At 41.1% G+C, this 23,921-nt stretch overlaps 1 protein-coding gene across 7 annotated transcripts in view; it reads right to left on the minus strand.

The window, feature by feature from the left end:
- Positions 1–2,066: 2,066 nt before the first annotated feature.
- Positions 2,067–23,921, minus strand: part of pparab (peroxisome proliferator-activated receptor alpha b) — a 74,947-nt gene continuing 53,092 nt past the window's right edge. For all 7 annotated transcript variants that reach the window (XM_085462387.1, XM_085462388.1, XM_085462385.1 and 4 more), the window contains 6 exons: positions 19,711–19,960; positions 17,386–17,549; positions 12,715–12,853; positions 7,413–7,612; positions 4,335–4,788; positions 2,067–4,238 (listed from right to left, as the gene is read on the minus strand). In XM_085462387.1, coding sequence (XP_085318513.1) covers positions 3,994–4,238; positions 4,335–4,788; positions 7,413–7,612; positions 12,715–12,853; positions 17,386–17,549; positions 19,711–19,918 — 1,410 coding nt within the window. In that variant the 5' untranslated portion in view covers positions 19,919–19,960 and the 3' untranslated portion in view covers positions 2,067–3,993. The remainder of the gene's footprint in view (positions 4,239–4,334; positions 4,789–7,412; positions 7,613–12,714; positions 12,854–17,385; positions 17,550–19,710; positions 19,961–23,921) is intronic.

The following is a 23,921-nucleotide window of genomic DNA, read 5'->3' on the forward strand; positions in this document are numbered from 1 at the left end:
TGTGGTGAGGTTGTTAGTGGTGCACCGTGCCATTAGGTTCTGCACTTTATCTCTGTATGCAGTCTCATCATAACTGGAGATCAGGCCAATGACCGTTGTGTGAACTAATGGTGTTTGTCACACGGGAAGGTTGACAGTCATGGATGAATTGGGCATAAAGAAAAGGCTCAGCAGCAAATCCAGGGTTCTGCAGTTTGGACTACCAGTTTGCTGGAGTTACCCGTTTTAAAATGACCCACAGGATCAAAAGTATACATACAGCTCATCTAATATGTGGTTAAATGTCCCTCAGCAGTCTTGTTGATGGCACCTTGGTTTTGTATGTGCACATCTTGGTGTCGTAAAGATGCATCTGAACTAGAAACCTAGCTCTGGTATAAAAAGTAAATAAGGCAATGTTATAATAAAAATAACTTGCACTGACTGGCGTTACCTACTAAAGTCTGAACACACGATACGTAGCAGATTTTAAAATCACTTTATTTTTAAATCCATTCAATCTCAATTTGTTTCATCGTTTAAATGACTAAATATACATTCATCAAACATTTACAGTATTGTTATCAAGCCACAGTACACATTAACAACACATCGAAAGGGAGACTCCATGGTCTCTTTGCATGACACTACAGCCACAGAAACAAGTTTAACTCAGGAGAGAAAAAAAATCACGTTTCTAAATCCTATAACTGCTGCCCCAAGTAAGCCCAAGTTTTTCTTTTCTTTCTTTCAGTTCAGGAAAAACAAAAATAAAGGTAATCTTAATCTGTATTGTTGTTGGTGTATGCGTATTGTAAGGCAGAGCACTCTATACTCACTCCAGAGTGAATGAGGAAGGGAAAACAGTACTGTCCTATATCCTGAGCTAGTTCAACAAAGGAAGACTACGATTCCCTGATAAAAGTTTAAAAGTCCCTTGACAGTTCAACACACAAAAAAACATTCTTAAGGGAAAGCTGACTTTGCAAATTTACATGACATCTTGTTGACATTTTAAGTTGCCTTGTTGATAAAGTTTCTAGCAGTTTTTTTTTTTTATGTTTAACATTTAAAAAGTCTGTATTTTTGAAAAGCAAATCCTTCACTGTTACTGCCCAGAAGGGTGCACATTGTATAGAATGTACAGTGACATTATTTTCCAGCCTGTGGGACCCTTTTGTGTCACAAACAGCTAAATCTAGCTGAAGATGCCAACAGTTTACAAGTGTGTGCGCAAGAAACTTTTTTTATTTTATTTATTTATTTTAAATCTGGTGTTTTATGGCACACACTAAGGCACACACAGGTTTGTGGTTTTTCCCCGAGCACACCTGGGATGAGCGAGTCCCAGGAAATCTGCAAGGTTAAAAACTGAGCTGCGCTGAAGTGGGTCTGACATTCTGTGACCAGATATATGCAAGTAAGTTATTACAATATAGCAGCGAGTGAGAAAAGTCAGACAAAAACAAAGAGAAAAAGCACGATGAGATCAGAATTGTAAAACAATATACGTGTTTTTCTCATTACTGCAACACATTTACTGCTATAGCATGTGATTTAATGGCAAATTACATTACGAGTGCATTCAGTTTCTCTATAAACCAACAGAGATATTATGTGACCCCCCCACCCCCCCCAATCTGTGCATATATTACCCCCTTTGTTTTCTTATGTACAACCTGAGATAAAAGCATTAGAAGAAGGGATTAGTACTGGATGATCAGTGCTAAGCTGTGCCTTCACATTTCCTATGAAATGTTTTGTTCCTTTTTACTCTTCATGGTAATCAAAAGGTCACAGAGGTCAAGTTTATAACTAACCACTCAAACGTGTAAGCTAGTGTAGCCCTGCGCAGACCACGCATGCTTGCAGTTTAAAATTCTAGTGCTTAATTCGACAGATAAACGAAGTGCAACTTGAAGGAACTGAATGCACATTATGGTCTAGATGACTCTCCATTTCAAAAATTCAGATCTATGGATATGCAGATTACCAGTTGCCCTGTTACACCTTAAGTCTATTTACAATGTACTCTTCAGCTGTGCCATTTCAACTAAACACATGTGAGATTTTGTTTTATATATATATATATATATATATATATAGTCATACTTCAGTATAAAAATATGATTCGATTCAAAGACAAGCATGACGCATTTAGACCAAAAAAAACCAAAAAAACCAAAAAAACAGTACATAACTACATTTACTGTAAATGTTCAAACATCTGAAAGTATTCACCCAACTTACGAATACAAAAGTCAATCATCATTAGTACCTTGTTTACCACGAGAGTTAAAAGCTGGGGTGAGCAGTCAGTGTGAAAGCTTCAGTTATGTAAAGCCTGCTCTGATGTTGCGATGTGTTACAAACATAAGGAACATTTCTCTGAATTCAATGATCATTTCAGGACAGTGTGAGTGATGAGGCAGAAAAGGAGTAGCGCCCTCTCACAGAGAGTCAGATGTGTATGATCCGAACTATCAGAAAACTATGCATGTTTTCAGCATTCCCTTAACATAGGTCCTCTGATGTCCACCGTATGTATTTTATATTAAAGGCAGTGTGACAACAAAATGCAGGAGCGGCACTTTCACATGGAAATGTGCCTATTTTGTTAGATAGCAAAAAACACCAAAGCCAGAGAATAACTGAGTAGGAAAAGGGCTACAGACTCATTTTTCTTTTACCTGCATACGTCCAGATTGACTGTCTTCTATAACTGGCCAAGTGATTTCACAGAGAAAACTAAACAAATGAAAGTGTGACAACCTTTCAACTAACAAACTAGATGTTTCACCAATGAGGCCTCATCACTGTGGTTTTCTCTTAGCTGGGAAAAATAAAAACAATTACATTTTCATCAGGGAAAAATGTGCACATAAGATTGTTAAATCTTAACTAACACGTGTGTTATGAGGACCAAACAGACAGTTAAACACAATAACAGAGAGAGAGATTCGCTGAGTGAATTCATGTGTCGCCCGTGTCAGAGTTGTATTGTGGTTAATAACAGTGTTAGCCCTTTAATACCAGAACACACATCAGGAGGGAGTGCTAAACACCTGTGTATGTCTTTTTTGTCCTTTGAAACCTCCATTAGAAAAGTGTCACATTAACATATCACAGGCATGCTTGTGCTTCAGTGCATTGTGGTGCATGTACACAGTGAGTCTGAACTTTGGGCACTGCTACCTAATTAAAAAAAAAAAAAAAAAAAAAAAAATAGCATTCCCAGTACAGTTTGTGGACAACTTAAGCACTAAGTCGTATTTCTTGTTAAGAATATTAAAATAAAATAAAATAATAATAATGATGATGGCAATTTCTACTGTGTCATTAAGAAGTATGACTTCGGGGACATGACGTACAGATAAAATGGTTATGTTCAGGACGTGACTCCACAGAAAAGCTTGAGAATCACGGTGGCGGGCTGGTGTGCTCATAACCACTGGCTCCTCAACCGGCCACATTTTGGTAGCCAATTGAGGAGAAGCTGCCTTGATTTAAACTGCATAATTGCTGCTGTTATTAAGTTATTCGTGCATATGGCTCGTTGCTGTAAAACATCCGGCTGGAGTGGCAATTATAAAGTTCACTTTTGTTCTTCAAATTAGGGTTACCTCAGGGTTTCACCAAGGAGGCGACCTTACAGACGTTTTAAAAAAAATATGGAAAAAAGAACATTTAGAGTTTGGTCAGAGATTGCATTCAGTGGTGTCTGGACAGGGGCTCAATCAGCTGTACAAAGTATCTTAGCATACATGATTCTTCTGCCTGATAAGGTTCACACACAATGAAGTGGAAAGCACTTTGTCAAATCAAATGAATCATCAGCCTCCTTTTTCTTCACCTTTAGGTTCCCTTACACTGGACAGACACCAAAGCTAACCCTTTAGGGTCAGAGGTTAAGTGGTTCAACCCCAGTATGTGGACGTCTCCTCTTCTTTTCAAGTCCCCGCTCAGAAGGAGATGGTTTCTTGTTTTCCTACTGTGGTTATACCTCCAAAGTCTTCAGTACATGTCTCTGTAGATCTCCTGCAGGAGCGGATGCAGTGAGGTGTCCTCTGTCTTTTTGATCTCCTGCACAAGCTGTGCGTGCTCAGTGACTAACTGCCTCAGGTCAGCTAGTTTCTGCAGCAGCTTGGGGAAGAGGAAAGTGTCATCGGGGTGATTGGCCAGCAGATGGAGCTGCAGGACCTGGACGATGCTCTCCTGCATCACCTCGATGTGTGCCACATTCACCAGGCCTGGCCGGTCTAGCCAAAATGAAAATGAGAGAAACATCATCATCTTTTGTAATGTAAAAAGGATTTTATAGGATACTGAAGAATGCATGCAACAAATTTCCTCACCGCCACAGCAGATGATGGCAGCCACAAAGAGAGCCAGATCACTGTCGTCCAACTCCAGCGCATTAAACTTCATGGCAAACTGGAACTTTGGCTCCATCATGTCGCTGAACGGTCGACGCAGGCTCTTGAGGAATTCCCGGGTGATGAAGCCTGAGCCGTACGCTACAAGAAGCCCGTCCTTGTTCATACTGGAGGCGAGCATGGCGAAAATGGCTTCGTACACTCCGTATTTCAAAAGAGTCACCTGATCGTTGAGGTCCAAGCTCGAGAACCCGGGGACGGACTTTGCAAACTCTGTGAGCTCCGTGACGGTTTCCACCGACGTGCACTGGCAGCAGTGGAAAATCCGAACCTCCACCTCCTTGTCCTTCATCGCTCCCACGGAGCCGACCATCTTGGCCACCAGTGTCTGCTCTGCCAGCTGGAGGGTCTCCATGTCGTGAATGACAAAAGGCTGTGGATGGTAGGGAAATAAACGTCACTATAAAACTAAAAATATAATGCTTTGTTAAAAATGTGTCTCAGCTGAAATGCAACACAGGTTATAGAAGCGAGAACTGGGATTTTGGCCTGTTAACAAAAGACGATTCGTGACAGACGAGACCTGACATGGAACATGCCGACTCAGCAAACTTGTCAACGTGAATAACTGACTGACTGGAGTGTTTACAGATAATAATCTTCACTGAGAGGAAAGGCTAAGCCTAGAGCCCTTATTGACATCTGAATGTTTTGTTTCCGCGATGACACGCGTACTGTCCTTCATTTTACTGCTACACACACACACCAGCCACATCATTAAACCCACAAACAGGCACAAAGTGCAACAGTGATCATCTCATCACAACGCAATGCTTGAATTCATGTGAAAGTTACTTGAACAGCTAAAACTTACTTAAACTTAGATGCTGATGCACACATTCCACTAATTCCAAATCCGAGTGAACCAAGCGGGGACATGTGGCCCAGAGGATCCGTCGCCAATGTTCTAGTGCCAAAAACCGCTGGACACCCACAGAGGTCCCATATCCATGCCCTGAGTCAGAGCTGTTTCGGTGCTTGAGAAAAACCAGCTCACTATTACGTGCTTGAAGTTCTGCTGAATTCAATTATATTTATATAGAAAAATAAGAAATATATGATTGTAGGTAACTATAATTATAAACCTCGCACAAAAAGTAAGGAAATTTGTGTTTGATCAATTATTTCTTTGTTGTAACAACTGCTCTTGGCAGTAAATCTGGAACGTAAAGATTTGGCTTTTAGGGGTTTTTTTGTTTTTCATATGCGCAACCCACAAATGCATTTTCTGTCATTTTCTGGCGCCATTGTTGGGCAAACAAACAGGCTTTCCAACAGTATAAAATTTATTTCCAAGAAGCATTGTCACAACAACGAAATCATCGACCAAGACAATTTAAAAAAAAATTTAGATGTTACTCACAATATCCACAACTGAAGGCACAGTTAGAGCTCAAAGAAATGCAGCGTGAACACAGAGTTTAATTCAAAATGTCTAAAATTTTAAATGTTGACACTGTGCCCAGTGCCCTGTCAAGAGGTCTGTTTACAGTGAGTGTACCTGTACAGAAACCATACAAAAGCATTGTGGGCAGTTAACGGGTGTTTCGGTTATGTCACTGTTCCCACAGAGGACAAGTTACAGCATTTCGATGAACAGCTTTACACCTGCTGCTGCACATCGGAGCTCTGACTCATGAATGCTGCTCTAACTGTGGGCTAGAGTAACAAGGGAAGGTATGCGCAACACAACGCTGAGGTGGTTAATTTTGTACTTTTACGTCATGCTAACATTCCTTGATTTGATAACGGAGGTTCAGATGAGGAGAAGATCAAAAAAGGTTCACAGCTCCAGAAGTCAAAGCGTGTATACTCTGCTTTTTGAGCACAACATATTTTTGAGTAAAACTCGCTAGAATTATTATTGTGATGCATTAAAAGAAAGACTAAATAGGTGGAATTCTTTTGAAAAGCGTCTTTCTATTTCTCTTAAGTGAAATAGCAAAACTAGTGTTTTCCACAACTTGTTGCTGATTCCAATTTGTCACACGATACACTTTTCAGGAACTGTCCTTATATTATATCACTGCTTGCCACATGAACTACACAAATGTGTACTGGCATTGCAATCATTTGAATTGTTTTCTAAACAGAAGACGCTGCAGTGGAGTAACACGTCAAAGCAGGGGGGGGGGATACTAATCTACACTTATAAAGTTTTCAGAATGCAGAAACTTGCTATTTACTCATTGGTGAGACCTTTAGGCCTGGGTTGAAGTGACAAGCATTTGTATCCAGATCAAGACATATATATATATATACACATGTATATTTAATAGTCTCTGTATGAGTAAAGTTAAATTTGACGAGACTTATTGAGATGTACATTATTGAGATTACAACAAGACTTTTATGGGCAGTTACGAGTTGTGTAAAAGCGCTGCGATAGCAAAGGTAGGTTAAACAATAATCAGTCACTGAGTACTTTCTACCCACTCTGCTTGTTCATCAGGAGCTTTGAAGCAGTGGATAAGATCTGTGCCTGAACTTGGATGAGCGCTTGGACCGATCTGTCCCTCTTGACCTATTTTACACCTACACATCCATCCATGGAATTCAGACTCTCTGGGCTGCAGTCCATGAACCTCTCCTTTTCTAGCCCCCCGCTTTTTATCCCCCTCGGTAGGAAAGAAGCACATTGGAGGGGGGAATGCTTTTAGGGTGAATGGGAATGGGTGATAAAAAGAACATACACATTAAGGGAAATGCACAGTGAAAGGCTAAGTAACAGGCTTAAGTAAGTCCTTGCCCATCCTGTGTGCTGAATTGCTCCGCTGGTTGAGCAACTTATTTTTGTCATTGGCTGGCTGTGTCTAATCTCTAAGGGAGCGATTGCCAGGTCATATTGAGACATGAAAAAATAAATTAAAAGTTACAAAACCACATGACCTCGCACTATGAGGAAAAGCTGGAAATGGAAGAACGTGCGAATATGAGGTCCACATGTGCAACACTTTTCACTCACCAACCCATTACTTTACTCACTAATCAACGTACAGCAGTGTTGGTCTTGCCCATGAGAATGGATCGAGCCTTGGCCTTGTTCATGTTGAAGTTCTTCAGGTAAGCCTCATAAATGTGCTTGGCCAGGGTCTTCTGGTCAGCTAGCTGGGGGTTTTCCACCTCTTTGTCCACCGTCACCATCTCCGCCTTTAGTTTGAGCTTCTCTGACTGGGGCATCCGACCAAACCGGATGGCTGCGGACAGCACACAGAGAGATGGAGATGACTTTGTGGTGACATAAAAGTGTCGAGTCATAGATTTATTTCAGTTACACCAAGTGCAGTTCCAGTAAAAGCACCTTGCTAAATACAACTGTTTCAAGCAAACTTAAAAATGAAGGCAAAATATTAAATGTATCCAGAAAATATAAACAATTTCTGCAAATTCAAAAAGCTAATACTTTAATATGGTAGTACTGCAGAAAGCATATCTGTTGCCAAACACCACAGAGGATGTGCAGACAGCCTTATATTGTATTCTAAAGAAGGAACTCTTGAATAACATACAAGCACAGGATGAATTTAGTGGAAGAGAATACACAGATGGAATGGACAAGTTAAAACGGCATTTATAGCTGAACACAACAGAACACATTCCACGATAACACCATAAACGTCCAATGCTGAGCTCAATCAAAGATGTAATTTAACTTGTATCTGCCCATCTCAGTGCCAGCTTAAATTCAGTGGCTTATAGCCGGATGAAAGTACAAACATCGAAGAAACAAGAGACTTGTTTCATGAAGTCAATTTAGTTCCCCTGGCTTTTGCCAAAACATCTCGCTATGCCTGAACACGTACAATAAATCTACAGCAACAAAAACAGTTTAAAAGGTCAGGAAAAACACTTTACCATAGAAGGTTCAGTCAAATATGTAACAATTTTCAGTGCATCAGAAATATCCTGTGCTATATGAAACATTGTGCAAGGATAAGAAGAAAAAAAAAGAGACAGTAAACATGTCTGCTTGCCATTATAATAATAATAATTGGATTTATATAGCGCTTTTCAAGGCACCCAAAGCGCTTTACAATGCCACTATTCATTCACTCTCACATTCACACACTGGTGGAAGCAGCTACAGTTGTAGCCACAGCTGCCCTGGGGCAGACTGACAGAAGCGAGGCTGCCATATCGCGCCATCGGCCCCTCTGGCCAACACCAGTAGGCAAGTAGGGTAAAGTGTCTTGCCCAAGGACACAACGACCAGGACAGAGAGCCCAGGGATCGAACCGGCGACCTTCCGGTTACAGATGCGATTCCCAACCCCCTGAGCAACGGTCGCCCATTGAAAGGCAAATGGACTTTTTATGCATTACAGTAATGACATAAGTTAGCACAAATTACAAAGTGGGCAACATTTGCTTGAAACGTTCTTCAACAACATGTGTTAATAAGCGCTATTTCTCTATGAGAGGATGCTGGCATCGCTCAGACTGTCTGATCCCATTTGACTAATGAGATTAGAGGTGAACTATTTCCAACCCCTCTTCACTAGTTTAAATGTGCACAAGCTGTCTTACTCACACACAAATCTGCACGTCTGTGTGAGGAGACCAGCTGTACTAACTGCCTGTTTTTTATGAGCCCGTAAAAGCATTAAAAAAAACATCAGACATTTATTGATGGTTGCTTACAAAATGAATCCGAGCATACTGAAGAGGACTGCGAAAGGATGAGACCTTGAGCTGGCAGGCAGCACGAGGGCCCGTTAGATTACTGCTCAGAATGTGGATGGATCATCTGAAGCTAGTAAAGCTCCACGGTGGGCGCCTGGCCAGGAGCCAAGTCCAATTAAGATGTGAGGAAGTGATTGATGCTAAGCTTCGTGTAAGTCTAATTCCTAAGCAACAGTATGAGGGGATAAGCGTGGAAGGGAGCTGAAGGTGGGCAGGGGTCAGTCCGTCAGTCTGCTGAGCCGTCTGCGTCTTGTCAGCAAATGAAATGCGTGAGGAAATAAGTTGCTGGATTTGAGAAAACTTTCAGTCCCTTTTGCTAATAAAGAGTTTTTGTGCTGTTGCAATGCTTAGAAACAAAGTGTTTGGGTAAAGAAAAGTGCGATGTGTGTATTTTTGGGTGAATGAAGCTTGTATTAAAAAAGTACTTTGAGTGTTCATTTAGAGTAGAAAAGCACTATATACCATGATGAAGGATAACATTATGACCACCTGCCTAGATATTGTCTTGGTCCTCTTTGGCTGCTAAAAACAGCCCGGCTCCTCAGGGAAAGACTCCTGAAGGTGTGGTGTGATATCTGGCACCAAGATGTTTGCACCATATCCTTTAAGTCCTCAAAGCTGAGAGGTGAGGCCTCCATGGATCAAACACCTCAAACTTGTGCTCAAACCATTCCTGAACCATTTTTGCTTTGTGGCAGGGTGCATTATCCTGCTGAAAGAGGCCATCAGGGAATTCCGCCTCCATGAAAGGGTCACGTGGTCTGCAGTATTGCTTAAGTAGGCGGTATGCGTGAAGTAACATCCACATGGATGGCAGGACCCAAAAGACAAAAAAAATCTGACTGCCCATCCCTGACTCATTTGTGTATTCTGACACCTTTCTATCAGAATCAGCATTAAATATTTTTCACCAATTTGAGCTACAATAGCTTGTCTGTTAGACCGGACCACACTGGCGATCCTTCACTCCTCATGTGCGTCAATCATCCTGTCACTGGTTCACCACTGTTCTTTCCATGGATCAACTTTGACAGATACTGACCGCTGCAGACTGGAAACACCCTAAAAGAGGTGCAGTTTTGGAGATGCTCTGACCCAGCCGTCTAGCCATCACAATTCGGCTCTTGTCAAACTTGCTCAAATTCTCACACTTGCCCATTTTTCCTGATTTTAACATGTCAACTACAAGGTCAAAATGTTCATTTGCTCCCTGATATATCCCACCCACTAACAGATGAGTCTGATCACTGCCTGATCGGTGTACCAGTCCTTTTTTCGATTACCGTAATTGTCGGGCTATAAGCCGCTACTTTTTGCACAAGCTTTGAACCCTGCGGCTTTTAGTCAGGTGCGGCTTTTCTATGGATTTTCCATGATTTTTGTGATATCGTAAGACGATTTGTTTTGTTTGTTCCGCTGTTGTACGGCACTACGTTGCCTGGCGGAAGGATCGGGGTTCAAGAGTGGTATGTTGGTCACATGTCCGTCCGCCAGGCAACGTAGTGCCGTACGAAGTAGCGCGAAAAACAAACTTCAAAGTAGCGCTACGCGTTCAGCGGGAGTCGTGGATGATGAGCGGCGATAAACTTGCAAAAAGCAAGTTATGCCCAACTCCACCGGTGGATTCTGACAGCGTGGAAAAGTGTGAAAACATCCACGATCACCAACGGATTTTGAAGGGCTGGACTGCTGCATGATGGAGAGGAGGACACCGCCACGGCCCTTCTGAGGGTGTTCGACTCTGACACTGACAACGAGGATTTGTTTGGTTTTGAAAGTGACAACGAAGGAGAGAAGCGGAGAGTGGATGACGAAGCCATCCTGAGCCTGTTCGTTTCCGACATTGGAGGAGAGGACTTTGGTGGTTTTAGAGCGCAGGAAGAAGAGAAAGATGGTGAATGACTGACTTTTCTTCTTGTTAAAGCCGTGTCACTGCACCGGAGCCTAAAAGGTAGTCCGAATCTATTTTTCTGGTGTGCTATAGGTTACTGTTATGTACTACATGTGCAAATATGTACCCATAACTTGTTTTTCAAAAATATTAATAAAAGGGGTGTGTCTCCAAACAGCCATCTCTTTCCTGACAATTCCCTTTGTGCATATTCTCTTACATATGATAAGTCAACATTGAAACACCTGCGGCTTTTAGTCAGGTGCGGCTAATGTATGTACAAAACAGGATTTTCCCCCGATTTTAGCTTGTGCGGCTAATATTCAGGTGCGCTTTGTAGTCCGGGAAATACGGTACGTTTTGGAAATAAAGACTTTTACATAAACTACATGCTGAGACTGAAATGTAAATGTAACCATTTTTATTCTAAACTTCTTCACCTTTCTGTTGACGCTTTAACTTTGAATGTCTGATCAGTTTACATTTGAAATTTAAAAAAATAAAATAAAATGCAATACTTGTGGCTACTGTAAATGACTCTAAATCGATACAAAGAGACATACAAAAATAGCCGTGCTGTGGTCCTCTGGTGTCACCACACCTCCAAAGATCAGGTTGTAAGGTTGCGACGGTCTCACATACCCTCAAGTTCCTGTACTCGCTTACATTTTGCTCAATGAAGTCAATAACATAAACCATAAGAGGAGGGGTAACCTAAACTATATCTCAACAGAGAAGGCTATATTCGGTCAATCTCTCCAGAGAGAAATCAAAGCTGTTACACACTGTGTGCACGGACTGGCTGCATTGATACCTTTAGCAGAAGTCCACTCATACAAACACATACACTCATGTTTTCGATCAGCACAATGACCTTAGCCCAGGGTCAACATGACGTGCTATATTTTGAGTGTAAATATCATTTCACACAATATTTTTGTATTTAAAAGAAAGACAGCCCACACCAAGGAGGGAATCTTTTAAGCTTTTCCAATTGTGAAATCCTTGTGTTCCAACATGCATATCTCCCCTCACACACAGACAGAAATAGAGGTTATTGCTGCAAAACACAAGATTTATTTTCAGTGTCCAAGTGAATAGAACTATGCGGAAGTTCAACGAACTAGTAACGGTGATAAATTAGCAATAGTGAGAACCACTTAAACTCTTAATAATTTGCTCTCCTGATGTTCTCCATGTGCTAAATTTGCACAAAATCGGACTATTAGTGAGCGCCAGGTATTTGCAAGCTGGAAATAAAAAATAAAAAAAATCGGGTGGAGGGACGCACAAGGTCATGTGATTTTCCCTTCCTGTTTGCACATCTGCACCAAATGGGTCAAGCAGTTTCAGCCAATGTAATTATAATGCAATGTGATACTAGCACTGCCAAGACAGAGAACGGGCGTGCCTTCCATCTGCAGGTTTGTTTCTGGTCTATTTCTGAATAAAAAGAGTGGAAATTGTCCAAAGGTTAAATGAAGACGACATATAAATCTATATTCGCCTGAATTAGGTGTCAGTTAGGGACCTGCCTTAACATGCATCTGAACACCCAACTGTCTGATGGCTTATTTGTGCTAATTATGTGGGTACGTGCCTGTTCAATCTTCCCTGGCAGCAGCACAACTGTGCTACTCTGTTAAGTAGTCTGTGTTTACAAGTAACAAGCAAGATGGACGTGTGGATGTGTGCTTCTGAGCTCGAAGCACTGCCCAGGACTCACCATTGTGGGACATTCCCACTGACAGGCACTTCTGGAAGCGGCAGTATTGGCACTTGTTGCGGTTCTTTTTTTGGATTTTGCAGCGACGTTCACACTTGTCATACTCCAGCTTCAGACGGATGGTCCGGCGAAAAAAACCCTGGGGGGTTGAGGGGAGGGGTTAAAAAAAAGAAAATAAGAAATGTAATTAGTGCTCACATGAAGCAAACGTGTTTTCATTTGACCAGACTGCTCAGACACAAAGTGAAGTATTCTTTGAGAAAGTTCATAAAAATTTAAATAAAACAGAGTAAAGTTTACATTTTACTTTTAATAAAGTTAGCCGTTCAGCAGCCAGTTTCAGAAATAAAATTATCGTCTCCCCACTGTATTAAGACGATAATCATGGGAAAAGCAGCTCTTTGTTCACAAAGCAATACCACCAGTTTCCTTCTGTTTACACAACCTTAACACAAAGCAATATTTAACTTTGGTAAGGAACAGATGGACCAAACAGCACTTATAGTTCATCGAAGGGTAGGAAAATGTCCTGGGGAGGTGCTTCATAACATATTTATCCTTTACTTGCTAACAGCAAGCTTCAAAGATTTCATCCAAAACTCAGTCAATCAGTTTGCTAGAGTATGTACGGAGCAAGAATACACAGACGTGTGACAGTCATGTGAGCTCGCAACACCGGCTGACTTTCACCTACTAACCCTGAGCCTGACACTGGAACACAAACAGGTATACAATAACACGGTGATGGAAAAGAAATTCAGATTCGCTCAAGTGGGCTGCATGCTGGCTTTGGCCATGTCCTGACTGGTGAGGGTCATGTTTCTCTTACTGATCGCTGACCAAACATCAGAGAAGAACTAAACAAAAACAGGTGGTTTCCATGGTTGTTCCCTCCTTATTTTTTTAATTTATTTATTTTTACACAAATAAAAAAAATTATATTTAAAAAAAAAAAAGCACTTCTAAATCAGTATATGGATGAGGCAGGGTGCTTAATGGTCATGCTTTACATTAAATATGGATATTTGTGTATATAAAAAGCAATACTTTTAAATACTATGTGTATTTAAATAACTATTGATCAGTGTATACAGATATATATATAAAGATATTTTAACACGTTGACGCCGTGAAGCCCCACGCACGGGGCGATCCGCAGTAACTCGCTAACAGAGATTTGCCACGTTAATGCGGTTATGGCGTTTAACGTCATTTTAATGAGATTAACGCTGGCAGCACTAATATATATATTAATCTAAAAAAGCCTGTGTATTCGATAAGTATATTTATTTAGCACATATATGTATAGATTTGATTGTATAATGAAAACTTATACACATATAACAGGGGTGGGGGAACTCCAGGCCTAAAGGGCTGGTGTCCTGCAGGTTTTAGATGCGTCCTTGATCCAACACAGCTGATTCAAACGGTTGAATTACCCCCTCAACATGTCTTGAAGTTCTTCAGAAGCCTGGTAATGAACTAATCACTTCATTCAGGTGTGCTGACCCAGGGTGAGATCTAAAACCTGCAAGGCACTGGCCTTCAAGGCCTGGAGTTACCCACCCCTGGCATATAATGACCTAAAGCACGGGTGTCAGACTCCAGTCCTCGAGGGCCAGCGTCCTGAAACTTTTCTATGTGTCCCTGCTGCAGAACACCTTAATAAAATTAGTAGGTCATTAGAAAAACTTGACTACATGCTGAAGTGACAATTCAGTCATTTGATTCATGTTACAGCAGCTCATTAGTGAATGAACATGGTACAATAATAGTATTTTTAGAAATACAATTTTCCAAACACTTAAATTTATTTAGCATGCAGTCAAGTCCTACAGAGTCTTGTTAATGAGTCATTTTCACTCAGCTGTGTTGCAGCAGAGAGACATTTAAAAGTTTGATGTGAAACGTGAATATGATAGCTTTCTTTTATTTCATGTTCATTTATTTCTTTTGTAAATTAACATTTCTTTCTTATATCTTTGAAATAAAGACTTCGATTCCATGGTTTGGCTGTGCAATCATCAGTAGCTTGTAACAGAAAAACCTTTATCAACGTTAAACAAAGTAAAAATCTGATTTTCATTCATTCATATTTTTTTCTAATTTTGGCTAAACTACTGCTGTTTTTCCTCAACTGTAACTTTGATTGTGGCATATTTAGTCATCCATATTTCAGAATTTCATTAAATTTCTCGAATACTTCCTACAGTTTCTTCCCACATCCCAGTAACCCTTTCACTGTCATCAGTCACTCACTCAGCTCATTATACAAGGTGACAGAAGGACTCACTTTCTTCTCACAGCTGTCATCAGCAATGTGAGAACTCCTGCTCTACATAATCATTTCTCAGTTATTGAGTGCTTTAAGAGAACGTCAGGATAACGCTGTTTAAATTTATAATTAAAGGCACAATTTCCAGATTTTCTGGTTATGATCAAGAAATGTTGACTTCTCCCATTCAACTCATGTTCAAAGTTTGGGGTTTAACATTAACCTTTAGTACTTTCAGGCCACCTCTTATAGATATGCACTGACATGACTTTTTCCTTTTTTTTTTTTTTTTTTTTTTTTTCTTTTAAATGACATCAGAAACAGCAGTATGCGACATTACGTGATGGCAGAGCTTCAGTTCATCCTTTGTCATTTTTTTTTTTTTTTTTTTTTTTTTTTTAAATAAATAGGACAGGGGGAATGAATGAGAGAGAGAGGGGGAGAGAAAGAAAGAAAACCAAAGAGGAGAAGAGACGGTGAGAAGGGGGGGGAAGAGAGAGAGAAAAAAAAAAAGAACTCCTGGGTCACCTGTATGGAGAAAAAAAAAAAAAACAAACAAAAAAAAACAAACAGAGGAGACAGCAAACAACAAAGAGCAACATAATAATAGAGAAAACAAAGCACCATCACAATAAACTAGCTAGTCATAGATATCAATATTTACTAAATAATAAACGATATTGTGCAGCACGCAAGATAGACAGCGCACAGTGTGCTTTGAGGCAGCAGCCAAGAAAGCTTTAGTCCGCGTCTGTGAATACCCATGTGTGCATACCTGTGTGGATCAGCATGCTTGCATTCCAAAGGTTTCTCCATGTAATGATCTGCTAGGGAGTGTGGGGGGGCCACAGCCCCGTCCTCCAGGGTGTGAAGCGGGTATGGAGGAGATCAAAACTCCAGACATCCAGAGGCCCCCAGACATGACTTTTTCCTAAAGGTATAGGCTGAACAAATTTACCTTGACTTCGGAGAAATTCCTTTGATTTATTGTTTTACAGCCTTAAGACTTGCTGTAAAGCAACTCTGGCTGACCTGTGGACTGACCTCAGGTAGCATCTACTACAGATACATCTGTATCAAAGCACTGATCTACAGTCACGCAACATGATTATTCCATTTTATCTGAGTTTTTCTATCACTTCTATCACTGGCTGACACATCTAAGTTAAGTGTATTTACAGAGCGCAGAAGTACAGACGTCCCCCGATTTAATCGCCATGTCTTCCAGATCGTTTACCTGAAGTAAGTGACAGCCAGCAGTAGCTGAAAAACATCTCAAGTCACACCGTCTTTGACCCTTAGTTTATCTTAAGACGGCCTTGGTTTCCTCTTCAACAACTGGTAAACAATTAAATGAATGACTAATAAGCAACCATGTGTAAAGGCCAAATGTGACATTTACGATGTTGTTATAAGCCATCATTAGTCACAAGACACACACTGCACCTGGATTCAGTCTGGCTTTTCCTTCTTTTTTTAGTGTTATACCTAAAAATAAGAAATAATTTACTCTATTGAAACTGGTTAAAGTGGGTTAAGCTGGCTTTCTGTGCCTCACTGAGGGTGCCGTATGGGGAAGGAGATTGGATGGATATTGGTGGTAAAGATTAAGCAGGGCATAGGGTGAAAAGATGAGTGCGCTCATCTGGCAAAAGGACCTATGAAGTCTATCGAGCATAATGACAGAACCACTTTTTCGACAATAGCTACATTCGCCAAGGGAGTTTTGACTTTGTTAGCATTGCATTATTTATTAAACATTTAAAGGAATTTTATACAACAATTGCATGAATGCTACACATGTAGTGTAGGCACATATGAAAAAACTAATTACAGTACTCCCGCAATTATCCGAGGGGTTACGTTCTAGAATGTAAAAACCATGTTTATTTTATTATTTTTATATATTTAAAACCATAAAAACCCTCCGCACACTCTTATAAAACTTTTCGACCCTCCTAAACACTTTTGAGATACATCCATACGTATTTTAAAAACATTTGTATGTGCAGCGGCACAGTATACCTATAGGCTGCAGAAACCCGCGATTTAACAAAATTCCCGTGATATAAATTTATAGATAAATCCGGGATTGTAGAGAGTCCGCAAAACGTGAACCGCGGTGTGGCGTGGGAATACTGTACACTCAAAATCTGAGTATGTCAAGCATATTAAATTCAAAAAGGAAAATAACAAAAGCCTGCACTTTACATTTGTTTTTACAGCACTATAAACGTCTTTAAGTGCATTTAAAAAAGACCGAAGAAAACAAAATGAATGTATAAAAAAATACAACACAATTCTCTTAAAAGTAAATACTGTCCAGAGAGTGAGCTGCCTTGCCGTGTGCGCTCTCAGAGCACTTCTTCTTTATTTTACAAAAATCTTTATCTCACCTTGCAGCCCTCGCAGGCATGGACTCCGTAGTGGTAGCCCGAGGCGCGGTCAGAACACACTCGGCACTCCAGGTTCAGTGATGTGGATGAAGATGACAATTCCTCCTGGCCAGCCACCACGCCGTAAACAACCGATGATGGGCTGGATGCTGGCGTAAGCGCATCTAATAAAACAAGCATGCACATGATTACATTTTCTCCTGATATATAATAATATATTGCTCTAAATGACACTAATATTTAATGGTAACTAAAAAGATCTGGGTTTTTTACTATTTGTCGACAAATGCTATTATAATTTTAACTGAAGTAAGGAATGGCACAAAAAACTAAAATGAAATGAATATTCACAAACTTGTACAGAAGACGGAATCACTGAGAACCAAAGACAAAGTGGCCGAGTGTCTGAAGGTCACAAAATGAAAAGAAAATGCTTTTCCAAAAATCCTAGTTTTTGGATCCTTGCATTATTTTACACACAAACAAAACCCTAGTTTCATCTCATCTGACCAAAGGTAGCGCTTCCAGTTTGCCCGCATACTTCAGTCTGGCTTTAGGGTGTCTCTTCTTCTTGGTCTGCAAGCTCTCAGTCCATTCCTGTGCAGGATTCTGGTGACTGTCTTCTTTGAGACTACAGATCCTGACTTAGCTACGTCTCTTGCTAGTGTCTTGGCAGTTGTTCTGGGGTCTTCAAACACATTTCTCACTAGTTTTCTTTCAGAGTCTTTGAAATCTTTCACTTCCTACCTCTGCCAGGCTTGTCCTGTACTTTGTGGCTCTTTGAATTTCTTGATGATACTTCTCACTCCAATTCTTGTTCACCTGGAAATGCTGTGATAACTTTCTATATCCATCTCCTGCTTTGTGAGACAATTCTTTTTCTCCTCTTTTATTGTGTGCAGATAGAAATAATTATTTCTAAAGAAAACTAGTATATTTAGAAATGCTATGTTGAAAATCCCTCGATCTCTCGATAAAAGCACTGCACAAAATTTTGACCCAAAAAAATGTACATTTCACAGAGCCGCCTCATCCTATGTCTAAAGTTGAAAGCTTGAGAAATTTGAACTACATATGATCATTGACATCTGCACATTCACCTCTCTCTGCCAAAGAGCCGGTGAATCTGAAGCACAGTTGCACCTCTATGACCCAATTAGGACAGCCCGTTCCATCACAGCATTTACTTACAGATATTAACACGCTGTGATGTACTGCCTGTCACAAACATAGGATCATTATGTAGTACTATTACAGATCCTCGTCATGGATGACAGGTCATGGGGTTTGCTGCGTGTTGCCAACAGCTTTCCATTTCCACACTGCAAAGGGAACGTGGTTGGTAGAACTTGCTTGGTACACAAATAGCGCAGATGAAATGGTACAAAACAGTGGCACTAAGTCAAGCCACATGAGTTTTGGCGATAGATGCCAGCACAGGGATAAGCAGCATTTGGCAGTGAGCTGTGTTCCAGCTTGGGGCAAGTGCACATGTTTTGACTGAGAGCAGAGAGTGAAAGCATATGAGTTTCTGCTCCTGTCTCTCACCGTGTTTGTGCTCCTAAACACCCATAAATTGCATGCACCCTCACACTGCCTTTTCCGTGATGTCATCAAATGTTTCTCCGATGCTCAGTGCTCTTCCACCCCCCCTTCTTCCCTGTCTTACATGTACTCTTCACAGCTCCTTCACTTGTTGCATTTCTTCTTTTTTTTTAAGCATGTAAATTTACCAGACCCAGTCTATTCAGGAGGAAACACAGAAGAAAATTGGATGTTTCCTGATAGGTTTTGCATGGTGGTTTAGGAATGTGTAAATTCCTTGTTGGATATGGGGCAAAGAGAAAGGCTGGAAGGAGAAGGAAAAAAAGAGGTAAAACTAGAGAGTCACAAGGATGATAGGTGAATAAGGCCAGAGGAGAAAAATGGAAAAACGGTGGAAATACTGAAGGAAAGAAAGGAAATCTCTCAGGAGACTCAGATATCACACCAATCGCTAAAAGGGCAATTTCTCAAATCATTAGGAAGTGTTTTAGTCTGGACAGAGGAGACTGAGAAAAAGTTTGTTAAGATAACAGATAATGTAGTACAGCCTTTTAAGAGAAAAAAGTTAAAAAGGCCAAAGTGAGTTTCTTATCTAAACCTCAATTTGGAGCAAAATAGGGATTACGGGGCTAAACTGAAGGACTCCTGGTTTGACAACAACAAGAATGGCAAGGAGATTACACTGAGGTGCTGGGACATTGTGAAACCAGAGCGAGAAAGCAAACCATTCATGGTCTGACTGTAACTTTGTAAACAAAAAGAAATCACACTTAATTTTACCGAGGACGGTGGACCCATCAGAGCCGTTGCTGGAGGATTGGTATTTTGGGACACCAAATGAGCTAAGAGCGTCGTCGCTGATGGATTGGGAGATGTCCTGGAGCTGCTCCATGCTACCCATGAAAGCGTCATCAGCACACAGGGGACTGCCCAGCACCGAGTCCTCCAGGGGAGAGGGGGGATGGTAATGGGTCTCCATGTCGACCATTGTGGTGATGGGAGGAGGCTGGCGGCACTCTCACTCATCAAACTGGAGACCAAGGACAAGGGTGCAAGGGAAGGGAAACAAACAGAGGTCAAAGAGGTCAAATACAAACACGGGCTGGCCGACAGAGATTAAAAAGTCACCCCGATTTTTACATTTGTATTTGTACATAAAGCTCACATGAGCTTGCCAATATGGCCACGACATCACGACATATAATGCTTATTATGTTTATCATTTTTGGATAGCAGTTAGCAGACATTGTTAACAGAATTTTTTTGACTTGATAATACTAACCAACTTTTTCTGGTCATTTTGGTTTTTAGGGTCTGCACAAAATGTAAAATGGCAATCTAAAGAAAAGTAAAGGCTTCTGAGTAGATATCTCAGTTAATGAGTTGACGCTGAAATGTCCGGGGACTGCCAGAGAGCGAGGGGTCTAAGGATTTAAACTTTCACTGTGGACATCTATGTAAAACTTTATAGCACTCTATCCAAAGGTTGCTCAGATATCTCAGTATGCCAACAGACTAAGAGACCAAACACTAACAGTACCTTTATCATCATCAACACAGCTGAGTAAAACTCCATTATCTTTCAGTGCAAATGATTCAAAACAGCTCTGAATAACACGTTCAGGCCTCATGAGAAGGGCTGACGCAACATGTGGCCATCAATACGCTGACCCATGTGCAACAGCTGTTGCACATGGGTCAGCAGGCCATGAAGGAATGAAGCACACGGAGTATCTTATGACACAACACGGGCCTCTCTACTCCCCTTAGCTATTCACCGCACGTAGAGTAACTATATCCACACAAAACCTTAGTGCTGAAATAAGACAAAGACTGAGGGTAGAAATATAGACTGAAGACATGTGGAGGCACGAATGTAGGACAGTTATTCCAGCTATAGGCTGTGCTGTAATAGGAAGGCTGAGTCTGAGGTTGGCTACAAGAAACATAAGAGACTGGCATGGCGTATTAGGGGTGGGGGAAAAAATCGATACTGTGTAGTATCGTGATATTTTGTTTGCTAATAATGTATCGATACAGGGACAGCAGAAATCGATTTTGTTACAAAAAAAGTTTTTGTGGACTGGAACTCTGACTTCAGAGCATGTTGATCCTTTTTCTGAGCAAGAATCCTGACATTCCTTCACTGTCCAAATGTGTTTAACTTGTTTTTTGGCAGCAATAAACATGACAGTTTACTTATTTTAATTTAAGACATGTTTTATTTTAATTAAGTTTAAAACTTTTTTATTTAATGTAAAATTATATTTTATTTTAATTTACTTTCAAGTTCTTCAGTTGCTGAATGGGCTGCATAGTTTTCATAAATTGCATAGTTCAGAATAGCTATAATTGTACCAGATGGTTGCATTCAGTTAAGTTGGACTAGACTGTAATATAAACCGTTCAGTTTGTCAACAATAAAACTGACTGAAATGAGAGAAAGACTGAGTGTGAGACTTTGATATTAGATAAAATGAATATTGATAAAGTTTACCTTTATGTACAGAATCTGAATATCGCAAAATATTTTAAAAATTGCAATAATATCGTATCGTGCGTTAAGTATTGTGATAATATCGTATCGTGGGATGTATGGTGATTCCCACCTCTATGGCGTATAGATGGATGAAACTTTGCTGAATTGCACAGTGGATGCTGGGAGGAGCTACACAGTTGCTTCTTAGGCTTAGCGTAAGAATGGTATTGGGAATGGACCCCCAATCGCATAATTCAACTTTGTAAAGTGGGTCAATCTTTAGTAAGTTCATTCCATCAGGCCATGCTAAGGACATGAAACAAGGGGAAGAAGATGGTGACAGTGAGATAAGGGTGAGGATATGACCACAAGACAGCAGCTGCTGGATGTTCTCAGCCAATCCTCGCCTTAACACTTGACTGCCTAGAGTTTAACTTGAACTTGTCCTTTAGTTTGTTAAGTACTGGTGGTTATATTGAGAAGAGAGAGGGGCTACATACCCACACTGACTACAGAGATCATTTGCATACCGTTTTGTCTTCAGTGAGGCAGACATAAAAAAACTAAACTGGTTATACATATGATCTTGCTCTTTTCTTCTATCTGGTGCTTCCGGTAGGGGTTGCTACAGCGAATCATCTGTCTGCATCTTACTCTATGCCCAGCATCCTCTTCTGTCACACCAACCCTCTGCGAGTTCTCTTTCATTACATCCATGAAACTTCTCTCTTGTACTCTTGCCTGGCAGCTCCATCGTTATCTTTGATTTATATATCCACCATCCTTCCTCTGTGCAAGTCCAAACCATTTCAGCCTTGCCTCTAACTTCCAAGTTCCAAGCTTCTGCAAACCACTCCCGATGAGTTGCCCGCCTTAAGGACTTAAGGCCCATCCTGGTCACTCCCAATAAAATTCTGAGCATCTTAACTCTGCCACCTCCTTTTTGTCAGTGCCTCTGTCTCCAAACCATACATTATAACAGGCCTCACTACCAAACTTCCCTTTAAGCCTTGCTGCCATCTCCCCATCACCAATTGCCCCTGACACTCATCTCCACCTACTCCACCCAGTTTTCACCCTGTTTAAACGCATCTACCTCCTTGCATTTTTACTTTTCCACCTGTCTCCCTCTTACTCACACACACATAGTCTGGCTTGCTCCTACTGACTTTCATTCCTCCTGTCCTCTCTCCACCTCCACCTCTTCAAACGTTCTTCCATGTGCTCCTTACTCTCATTACACATCACAATGTTGCCTGCAAATGTTGCAGTCCACAGAGACTCCTGACCTCATCTGTCAGCTTGTACATCACCATGCAATCAAGAGTGGGCTCAGAGTCAATCCTTGATGTAATCACACCCCATCTTGAACCCTTTTGCCACTTCTACCACACACATCGTCACGGTCTTGTTGTCCTGATAGATCTCCCAAACCACCCTCACATACTCCTCTGCCACTCCTGACTTCCTCATGTAGTACCACAGTTCCTATCTTACCAACTTATTATATGCTTTCTCTACAGGGAGTGCAGAATTATTAGGCAAATGAGTATTTTGTCCACATCATCCTCTTCATGCATGTTGTCTTACTCCAAGCTGTATAGGCTCGAAAGCCTACTACCAATTAACCATATTAGGTGATGTGCATCTCTGTAATGAGAAGGGGTGTGGTCTAATGACATCAACACCCTATATCAGGTGTGCATAATTATTAGGCAACTTCCTTTCCTTTGGCAAAATGGGTCAAAAGAAGGACTTGACAGGCACAGAAAAGTCAAAAATAGTGAGATATCTTGCAGAGGGATGCAGCAGTCTCAAAATTGCAAAGCTTCTGAAGCGTGATCATCGAACAATCAAGCGTTTCATTCAAAATAGTCAACAGGGTCGCAAGAAGCGTGTGGGAAAACCAAGGCGCAAAATAACTGCCCATGAACTGAGAAAAGTCAAGCGTGCAGCTGCCAAGATGCCACTTGCCACCAGTTTGGCCATATTTCAGAGCTGCAACATCACTGGAGTGCCCAAAAGCACAAGGTGTGCAATACTCAGAGACATGGCCAAGAAAGGCTGAAAGACGACCACCACTGAACAAGACACACAAGCTGAAACGTCAAGACTGGGCCAAGAAATATCTCAAGACTGATTTTTCTAAGGTTTTATGGACTGATGAAACGAGAGTGAGTCTTGATGGGCCAGATGGATGGGCCCGTGGCTGGATTGGTAAAGGGCAGAGAGCTCCAGTCCGACTCAGACGCCAGCAAGGTGGAGGTGGAGTACTGGTTTGGGCTGGTATCATCAAAGATGAGCTTGTGGGGCCTTTTCGGGTTGAGGATGGAGTCAAGCTCAACTCCCAGTCCTACTGCCAGTTTCTGGAAGACACCTTCTTCAAGCAGTGGTACAGGAAGAAGTCTGCATCCTTCAAGAAAAACATGATTTTCATGCAGGACAATGCTCCATCACACGCGTCCAAGTACTCCACAGCGTGGCTGGCAAGAAAGGGTATAAAAGAAGAAAA

This window comes from Copadichromis virginalis, linkage group LG7 (assembly GCF_057382275.1).
Source record: "Copadichromis virginalis isolate Kocher_CV1m ecotype Utaka linkage group LG7, C_Virginalis_male_GT1.1, whole genome shotgun sequence".
Lineage (NCBI taxonomy): Eukaryota > Metazoa > Chordata > Actinopteri > Cichliformes > Cichlidae > Copadichromis > Copadichromis virginalis.